Genomic DNA, 10005 nt, shown 5'->3' on the forward strand with positions numbered 1-10005 from the left:
CAGTGGGGGCAGGGGGCTCCCCCAGGAGAGCCAGGTCTCCAGAACCCAGCGCCCTCTGCCATCTGCCCACTGGCCACACTCTCAGGGCATTGGGGCAGAGCATAAGACCACTTGCTTCCTGGAACTCCGTACTTCTTACAAACAAACTGAGGTGGACCCAAGAACCAGCAAAGGGCTTCCCGAGTGCCTGCACTGTCCTCCTGGAGCTCGACATTGACGAACACGGAGAGAAGCAGACGTAAGCATCAAACCTCGACGGGACCCCTTGGTCCCCTGGCATGTACACTGGGCAGCGCACCTTACAGCCTCTGAAAGCCGCAGACTCTTGGAAGCCCTGGTGATTCTGTGAGGAGTGACAAGGTCTGTCCAGCAAAGGAACACTTGTTTTGGACAGCAGCTTTCGGCTATGATCCCTGAGGTAGAACTCAGATTGAACAGAGCTGTCTCAGGTCCCAATGACCTGGATGCCTGAGGACAGTAGGGGACACATGATCTGGAAGGCAGCATCTCGCTGGGCAGCTGCTGGAGCTTTCCGCCACAGTGGCCAGCCTCCCTCCCGGTTACTCTCTCGGCTCCCGGCATGGGACTCCAGGTACCCACTCGGCGGGTGGGTCCACGGACTGTGAGGAGCCCAAGCACGTCCAGCACAGCACAGGTGCTGGGCACAGGCACACACCCACTGTGCAAGGCTGGCTCCCAGGCCCCAGGTCACATGCAGAGGGGCGCTGCACAGTCTGCAGCTGGACAGGAGACAAAGTCCTGATGTGAGGTCTGGGTGTTGGCCTGGAGACCCGCCAGTGGGGGCTGAGGGAGGGCAGTGCATACTTGCCAGTGAATCACCCCGTGAGGGCCCAGATGCTGGCACTAACTCGGTTTCCTGTTAGCCTCTCCCCTCCGTGGATACGAAGGCAAGCCACGCCATCCACCGCAGACTTGGTGCTCCCTTGCTGTCCCAGAACAAGGCCTCTTCCTGGGACTCTGCTGGCGTACTTCACCTGGAGTGCTCTCGGTGTATCTGCTCTACCCAAAACGGAGTCCCAGCACCTTCAACCCAAAATGAAACCAGAGCTCCACACATGCTGCTTGTGCGTCACACTTTAATAGCCACTCCGGGGCATCACGCGGGACACCCCTAACCATGAAATTCACATTGCATGGGACAGTGCAAGTCAGTGGTTTCAAGAAGAGAAGAAAGTCAACCTCTTACTGTGAAAACATAGCCACGCCTCAGAAAAGCAGCAAGTAAACCAAGCAGAAGCTCCTCCATGTCAGAGCCCTGCTGTCCCACCCCAGGGCAGCTCCTGGGGTGGAGGGGGAGGGGTGCAGCAGAAACCTTGGTGCACAAGTGGGGCCCCCATGTGAAATTCACAGGGTGTCCCACAGCCAGCACATGGCACACCAGTTCCCAGGGCCCACCTACCCTTTCAGCCAACCCCAGATGGAGAGGAATGCAGGCAGCCTGGGGACAAGGCTCTGGACCGTCCTGTCCTCAGCCAATAGATGAACCACCTCCAAACCCACACAGCTGGGACCCTGTCCTTCCCCATCGGAGGGAAACTGCAGCTCACCTTGGCACAGGGGCACGTGAAGGGCTGGCTCCTCCTCCTGGGTCCCCAGGAGGACTCCTGCAGCTCACAGCCACAGAGCAGCAAGGGATGACAGCCACAGCTGCCCGTGGGACCCTCTTTGGGAAGCATGGTGGGCGAGAAACACAAGCCAGCCACACCTGCAGCCCTGGGAGCTAGGAGGCCAGCCTGCAGAGTGCAGCAGATGGAGAGAATCCTCCAGGGCACCCTGGCAGCCCCAGGGCTGCAGGAGCAGAGGGACGTCCTGGCTACTTGGCGACTGTGGGCCACCAGTCCGGCACAGACACAGTTAGGGCCACCAGGCTGCTGTTGGAGGTCCTGATGTGGAGAGGGCCCTTAATCTTCTCTGCCCGCAGCAAGGCGAGGCCCACGTCCCCCTGGCCAGCCCTGTACTTGCCAGCGGCCTGACCCGACTCGGTGAGCACTGGGGCGCCCAGAGCGATGCCATCCTCAGGGACAGGCCCCAACAGCTGCACTGGGAACAGGCGTTTGCGGATGACGCCCATGTGGTGGGTGCGGGCGGTCAGCTCCTGACCGATGTAGCAGCCCTTAGTGAAGCTGACACCATTCATGAAAGCCAGGTTGGACTCCAGGGGCAGGGCCACTCCTGGGGGCAGGTCCCGGACCCCCTCAGGAACGCCTGTGGGGTGGGAGGGGAGAAGCTCCCTGAGGACTAAGGCCTCCTCGGGGGCTGGGGGATAGTGGGCTCGCGGAGAAGGGCCAACACTGGACACAGCCCCTGAGCCCTCCCCCCGCCCCCACCAGCACAGCCCCACCCCGTCCCTACCTTGCTGGTACCGGTGCCTGTGATAATCCCGGGGGTCTCCGAGCCGGCCTCTGGGCACCGGCACCAGGCCCTCATCCCGGACAAGAAGCCGCCAGCCCATGCGGGCGGTCCGGGGGTCAGGGGTGAGGACGCTGGTTCTGTCGGTCCACTCCCGCAACGGCGCGACCCCACAGACCTCCTCGGGGCGGTCAGGCAGCAGAGCCCACACGCGCAGCTCGGGGCACAGCTCCACCACAACCTTCCGCCGGATCCTGTACAGTGCCAGGTGTGTCTGCAGGGCGCCCAGCACCGCGCTGTCGCACTCCAGGAGGAAAGCGGGCACCTGTTCAGCGAGCTCATGCTCCGGGAGCCTGCAGGTAGGGGCAGGGGCTCCTGAGGGTTGACCTGGGGCCACCGCTCTCCACCCACCATGCTCCAGACCCCAGGTCTGCTGCAGGACCCTCCCCACCCGGGGTGCGAACCACAGGGAGCGGTCCACTTGGTGGAAGACAGGCCGTGGCTGGGCAGGTGGGACCCAGGTCCAGGGACCACAGTGCTGTTGGTCTGGTCCTCCACGTGAGGGGGAGAGCTGCAGGCAGCCTCACAGGACCAGGACCTGCCTCCTCCAGCCCACAGAAGCCAAGGGTCTGAGGTGGGTGCCCTCAGCACTCACGATGGGGGGCAGGCTGGGGGGTAGGTGGGACAGCAGGCAGCGGACAGAGCCGAGGGGATGTGCTGTGAGGCCACACACAGTCTGCCCAGAGCCACCTCCCACTTCCCAAGGAGAGCCCTGGAACCCTGTCAGGGCCCCACAACCACCCTAACTGCACTCTGGACCCCCACTGCCACAGCAGCAACCCTGGAACCAGGTGTGCTAACCACATGGGACACGCAGCACAGAGAAGAGACTGGTACAGGGACCTCAGGGGAGATGTTCAGGACCCACAAGAGTATATAACCAAGATCCTGGTCGTAGATGTGGACTGGACTAGGATCCCCAGCCCAGTGGAAACAGAAAGGGAACGGATAACACCTTCCATGAGCGTGCCTGAGAAACTACCAACTAGTGCCCCCGACCCCTCCCCCAGGGCCCATCATCTGGTGTCCCAGACCCCTCCTCAGGGCCCAACATCTGGTGTCCCAGACCCCTCCACAGGGCCCACCAATTGGTGCCCCCAACCCCTCCCCCAGAGCCTATTATCTGATGTCCCAGGCCCCTCCCCCAGAGCCCACCAGCTGGTGCTTTTGACCTCTACCCTTGACCCCATTAGCTGATGCCCCAACCCCTCCCCCAGAGTCAACAACTGGTGCTCCCCCACCTCTCCCCTCAGCACCCACCAGTTGGTGCCCCGACCCCTTCCCCAGAGCCCACCTACTGTGACCCCAATCCCACCCCATCACTTGGTATCCCTTACATGTACCCTTGACCCCATTAGCTGGTGCCCCAGAACCTTCCTCTCAAATCCATCAGCTGGTGCCCCTGACCACGCCCCCACAGCCCACCAGCTGACGTCACCCACTTCTCAGAGCCCACCAGCTGGTGCCCTGACCCCTCCCCTAGCAGCCATCAGCTGGTACCCCTGACCAGTCCCATAGAATCACCACCTAGTATCCCTAATCTCTACCGTTGACCCCATTGCCTGGTGACCCCGGAAACTTCCACTCACACCCACCAGCTGGGGTCCTGGACTGCTCCCCCAGAGCCCACTAGCTGCTTCCTGACCCCTTGCCCAGAGCCCACCAGCTGATGTCATTGATCCCTTACCCTGAGTCCACCAGCTGGTGCCCCTGAACCCTTCCCCACAGCCACCAGTTGGTACCCCAGACCCCTCCCCCAGATTCAACAACTGGTGCCCCCCTACCTCTCCTCTCAGAGGGCACCAGCTAGTACCCCCAACCCCTTGCCCAGAGCCCACGAGCTGGTGCCACTGACCCCTCCCCCAAAGCCCATCAGCAGGCGACCCTGACCTCTACCCTTTACCTCATTAGCTGGTGCCCCTGACCCCTCCCCCAGAGCCCACCAGCTGGTGCCACCCACCCCTCCCTGCAGAGCCCACCAGCTGGTGCTCCCCACCCCTCCCACAGAGCCCACTAGCTGATGTCCATGGCCCCTCCCTCAGAGCCCATCAGCTGGTGCCCCCAGACAGTACAGGATTAAGTGCTGCCCTGGAGAAACCAGTTACCCCACAGGAAAGAAAAGCAAGGACTTGCTTGGGGTCCCACCTCTGGGGGCTCACCCTAGAGTGCACACTCTATTGTGTCCACATTCCCCACCCCCACTCCCACCACAAACAGCAGCCATGGGTCACACTGATACAGGTGGGCAGAACCACAGGGTATCAAGGTGTGTGAGTCCAATCCCAAGCAGTTACACTTGTCAGACTTCGAGGTGACCTACTGGTCAGACAAATGGTAAAAAGCCAGGAGAGGAGCTGGGGTGAGAAGGGCAGGTGTGCTGCACAGGGAACAGGGGACCCAGTGGTGGTGATGGAACAGCTGTCCTCATCGAGGTCACAGGGGCCACATGTGTGACCAAGGCACAGACACCAGCAAGTGCGTTCACACATGCTGGCGCATCGAGTCTGGGGGGGACCCTGCATGAGCTCTGTTAGTGGCCCGTGTCCCACCCCTGATAGTGACCCCAGACTCCAGGAGGCAAGACACCACCCTGTGGGACTGGGGCAAGAGTGCACAGGCCTCCCTGCTCCTTCCCGTGCTCCCTGTGAATCCACCATTATTTCAAAAGAGTCATAAAGGAAAAGAAGCTGTCTCAGAGGACGGGGCTCCAGATGTCTATGCAGGTTGGGAGAAAGCAGCAAAGGGGTATCTCCCACCGTAAACCGCCCCGCACCGTTAGGGTTCTCTGCCACATGCACCTGTGTTTTCATTTTAAGTCTCGTGTAAAAACCACCCACAGAGACAACATGAAAGATGGCAGAGGAGGAATCAGGCAGGGCTGGGCACAATGTGAGGTCATGGGCACCATGTGAGCACCAGCCTCTGAGGGTCCTGGCCAGGGAGCCAGGTTCCCAGGGGCGCTAAGGCAGGCCAAGGCGGGCAGGTCCCCATTCTGGGTTCAGGCACTTCCCTGGCCACCTGTGCCCATGACTGTGCGCCAGGCAGACCCTGGGGACCAACAAAGCTAGAGTGCACCCCGGCCCCCCTGTGCCCCCAAATCAGACTGTCTGCTGCACTTGCTACAGCTGAGGAACAGGGGGTGGTGGGGAGGAGGTGCACCTGTGCCCAGGGTTGCTTGCCAGGCCTGACCCATTCGATGTCAGGAGCACCAACACCCCCAGCCCTGAGTCACAAGCACAAATGTCCCCAGATGCCCGGTGGCACTGCCTCTGGGCCAGTGTTGCCAGGTAAATTTATCAGATAAACAGTGAACGATGTCTTTAGCAAAAAGCACCTTCCAAACACTGCAGAGGACGTCCTTACTCTAAAAGTCACCCGCTGTCTGTCGTGCCCTGCACTCTTGTTGCTAAGCATGGCTGCCCCTCCTTGGGTCACAAGTGCAGCTGCAGGAAGAGGGAGGCTGGGGGACAGCTGCGGCCTCACCAGCTGGCCTGGCTGTCAGGGCACAGGCTGTGTGAACACCAGAAAGGGAGGCCTGGGCCCGCCTAACCCCATGCCCAGAGCACAAGGAAACCTCTCTCCCAAGAGTCTGATGTCCTCTCTGCACAGCACCCACCACCCTGTCATCTGCGACCCCCATAAACACAGGGGGTCTACCCTATGATCACACAAATACAGTCCCTCGAGGACGTGGCAGGTGTCAGGGTGTGAGGTGTGGGCAGGTATGGGACACAAGGAGGCCAGCAGGAACAGGATTGTACCTGGAGAACTGAGTCAGGCTGACTGGTGTGCTCCAAGGCACTTGGGGGAGTGGCCTACCGGGTGCCCATGGGGGACTGAGGACATAGTGCCCTCCCAGGTCCCCAAGAGGTGCCCCAAGGAGTGAGACCATGGCAGGGGGACTGAGTGGAGGCCACATGGGAGCCACATGGGAGGTTCCTGGAAGTAGGTGTCCCTGGCCCCACATTCCACTGAGCACACACAGGCCAGACTGCACCACCCAGGAACTGCTGAGATCCACACGAAGGGAAAGAGGTGGGAAGGCGAGGTGCATGTCCTGCTGGAAACAAGGGAGCAGGGGACCGACCCGATCCACAGAGCAGCAGACACAGACTGGGGAGCTTCCCACAAGAGCCAGCAATACCGTCCGTAGTGGAACCCAGAGCACCTTGTATGCAGCCAGTGCCTGAGGAAGGCTCCCCAGACAGCACACGTGTGGCTGGGACAGGAACACACACAGCCTCACCACAGGGAACGAGGACAGCAGGGGGAGGAGACCTGAAACATCACATGTGACCAGGGGCCATCACTCAGAACACACAAGAACACTGAAAAGTTCAAGGGTCAAGAAACAGACAACCCGATTAGAAGTGGGCCAGAGACCTTAACAGGCACCTCCCCACAAAAAATATGCATGTTGCAAACAAGCCATTGCTTGCTGGTGGGGACCCAAAACCGCACAGCCACCATGGAAGGATTTGGTGGTTTCTTACAAAACCAAACATTGTTGCATGGTGCAACCCAGCAGTCGAGCTTCTGGGTCCTTACACAAAATCCTGGACGTGGATGTTTACAGCAGCTTACCCACAACCACCCAAACTTGGAAGAACCAAGACATCCTCCACGAGGTGACAGGTGAAGAGACTGAGGTCCATCCATGCCAAGCGACATCACTCAGCGCTAAAGAGAAATGGCTTAACCACATGTCACTAAGTGGAAGCAGCCAATCCAAGATGGCTGCGCACTGTGGGACTCCAAGTGCCCAGCACTCTGGAAAAGGAAAACCACGAAGACAGGAAAAGGATCCCCCCCCCCACCAGTGGCTTCGGGGATTAGGGAAGGGAGGGATGACTCGGGACACAGGGGGGCTGGGCTGTCAGGGTGGTAACAGCCATCACGTGATGGGTCCATGTCATCCCATACTTGTCCTCCCCACGAAAGGATGGGCCCTGGGTGCTGCAGCATCAATGCGGGTCCCCCAGGTGGGGACGCTGCCCTGAGGTAGTCTGTGCCTTCCCCGCGGTCATGCTGTGAACTTAAATGGGCTGCAAAAACTAAAGTCCACTTTCAAAGCAAAAATCCCAAGCTACCCCTAGAACAAGGTGTTACACCTGGGAAACCAGAACAGGGGGCCACGAGGCAGGAAGTAGATGAACCAAAAGGAGAAACTCCAGAGAGCACCAGGCAGGGACAGAAAGCGGGACAGAAAGCTGGACAGCGCTGGGCTCCCAGGAGGGTGGCCCTCTCCCCAGAGCAGCCCAGTCAGCCTCAGGTCAGGTGTCCTCCCCTCGATGCCCAAGCCCCCCGTGTCCTTCCCCAAGTGACCCGCCCTGAAGATCCTTTCGCAGTCTCTGAGAGTTCACGCCAGGTGCCCGGGCTCCGGGTGACCCCTAGCAATCCGCACCCTACGCGTGAGGCGGCCTGCCCCTTCGCGGCTCCCGTCCCTCCTCCCTCCCCCTGGGTGCCCCTGCCCCTCGACCTTCCCCCTGGCTGCGGCCGCCTCTCCTCCCTACACCTAGGTAGCCCAGCCCCTTCTCTCTCCACCTAAGTGACTCGGCCCCGCCCGAGCTCCCGCCCCTCCTCCCTCCCGTTGGGTGCGGCCGCCTCTTCTCCTTTCCTCGGTGTGTCCCCGCCCTCCTCCCGCCCCGGCGGCCTGCCCTCCTCTCTTCCCCCCCGGCCTCCCGGGTGTCCCCGCCTCTTCTCCTCTCCTCTGTGCGTCCCCGGCCCGGCTCCCGCCCCTCCCTCCCTCCCCCTGGGTGGCCCCGCTCCGGATCCCGCCCATCCTCCCTCCCCCTGAGTGGCCCCGCCCCTCCCCCGCCCCTCCGGGTGGCCCCGCCCCGGCTCCTGCCCCTCCTCCCTCCCCCGGGTGCGGCCGCCTCTCCTCCCTCCCCCAGAGGCCTGCCCCTCTTCCCTCCGCCTGGTGCGGCCGACTCTCCTCCCTCCCCCGGCGGCCTGCCCCTCCTCCTTCCCCCTGGGTGTCCCCGCCCCTCCTCCCTCCTCCGTGTGGCCCTGCCCGCCCCGGCTTCCACCCCGGCTGCCGCCCCGGTTCCCGCCCCGGCTCCCGCCCCGGCTCCCGCCCCTCCGCCTTCCCCCTCCCTTTAGGTACTGCAGACGCCCGCTCTCACCGGTAGACAATGACGTCGTATAGCGTGCGGCCCTGAATGTTGAGAAAGTGGGCGTAGCCCGCCCGCGTCGGGGGTGGGGTAGCGCCGTCCGCAGGACCCGGAAGCGGCAGCTCATTGGTCAGCAGCCCCAGGAGGAACGGCGCGGAGTCTGGCCCGCGCACGCGCAGCAGGGTGCGCTCGCCCAGCGGGAAGCAGGCCCAGGCCGCTCCGTCTGCGGGGTCGCCGCCGTGACGGCTCGAGCCGTGGGCGAGGCGGCGCTTCGGGGTCGCACGCAGCCGCCAGCGCCAGGCCCGGCTGCCGCGCCCCTGAGCCGCGCCCCGGAGCAGCGCCGCGGCCGCCATCTTAGGGAGGAGTAAGGCGGCTCGAAGGGGCGGGCTGGGCGGCGGCGCTGGCAACCGGGTGGACGCCACAGCGGCCTCTGCCGGCGGGCGGGGCTACACGTGGGGGCGGGGCGTGCGCGGGGACGAGACGTGCGGGGCGGGACTTGTGCGGAGAAGGGCGGGCCTGCGCGCGAGACGGAGCTTCGAGAGGGGCGGGAACGAAGTGTGCTGGGCGGGACTTGTGCCGACGAGGGGCGGGGACGGAGCTATGAGGTGGGGCTTGTACCTGAGGGGCGGGGCCAGGCGCTATCCGTCAGCCTCCCGCCCCGCCCCCTGACTGTCCTGGCTGGGCACCTCCATAGGACGCACCTGCCCTGCTCCTGGTCTCCAAGAGGTTTCCTCTTGCTTTACTATGGTGATGTGCATGTAAGATGAGGGTCTCCATCGCTGAAATCTCAAGCGCATAGTTCAGCCCCAGCCAGCGCGCGCTTATCGTGTACAGCCGTCCCCCACTTCTATCCAGAACTTGCCATCTTCTGCCGACCACTAATCCCCTTCACCCGGCCCCCAGCCCCTGGGGCCCCCAGTCCCCTCTGTCTCCGGGAACCTGACTCTCATGAGTAGGATCGCACAGTGTGTGTCGTGCTGTGACTGGCTGATGCCATATAACGTCCTCCAGGTTCGTCTGTTCGGTAGCAGGTGTCCGAGCTTCCTCTTGAAGGATGGGTGAGATTTTGTTGTATGGATGTCCCACAGGTTGCGGACGTCTGTGTTACTTCCACCCCTTCGGTGTTGTAGATGTTGCTGCCATATGTATGCACATCTCTCGGAGACCCTGCTCTCAGTTCCTTTGGGTGTTGTGTGCACAACCATGCTCCTGTGTGTCCTCTGCTCACACTCTGCCCTTCTCTCTGACACTTAGGATCACCCCCTGTGCTTGAGGGGAAGTCTGCCACACCAGCTGGAAGTCTGCCACACCAGACTGCCACACCAGTCTGACCCTGTCCACATGGAGTCAGCGTCAGACCCCACAGGCTCAGCCCCACAAGACCACCCCCACTTCAGGCGCCAACCCCAAGTCCAGATGACACCTATGCTCTGAGCCACAGGCAACAGATCAGAGGTTCCCA

General features: G+C 62.3%; 1 protein-coding gene across 4 annotated transcripts; it reads right to left on the minus strand.

Annotated features, from left to right (window-relative positions):
- Positions 1-1080: 1080 nt before the first annotated feature.
- On the minus strand, positions 1081-8961 carry IBA57 (iron-sulfur cluster assembly factor IBA57). Of its 4 annotated transcripts, none has more exons than XM_042931645.1 (3): positions 8556-8961; positions 2374-2723; positions 1081-2226 (listed from the first exon to the last, which is right to left on the minus strand). In XM_042931645.1, the coding sequence occupies exons 1-3, from the start codon at positions 8894-8896 to the stop codon at positions 1835-1837; spliced, it is 1083 nt and encodes a 360-aa protein (XP_042787579.1). In that variant the 5' UTR covers positions 8897-8961; the 3' UTR covers positions 1081-1834. The 4 variants fall into 4 exon arrangements, with proteins under 4 accessions (XP_042787579.1, XP_042787584.1, XP_042787592.1 ...); XM_042931650.1 differs by lacking the exon at positions 8556-8961 and adding an exon at positions 7015-7857; XM_042931658.1 differs by lacking the exon at positions 8556-8961 and adding an exon at positions 3026-3147.
- Positions 8962-10005: the final 1044 nt, after the last annotated feature.

The sequence above is a fragment of the Panthera leo genome, chromosome A1 (assembly GCF_018350215.1).
Source record: "Panthera leo isolate Ple1 chromosome A1, P.leo_Ple1_pat1.1, whole genome shotgun sequence".
NCBI lineage: Eukaryota > Metazoa > Chordata > Mammalia > Carnivora > Felidae > Panthera > Panthera leo.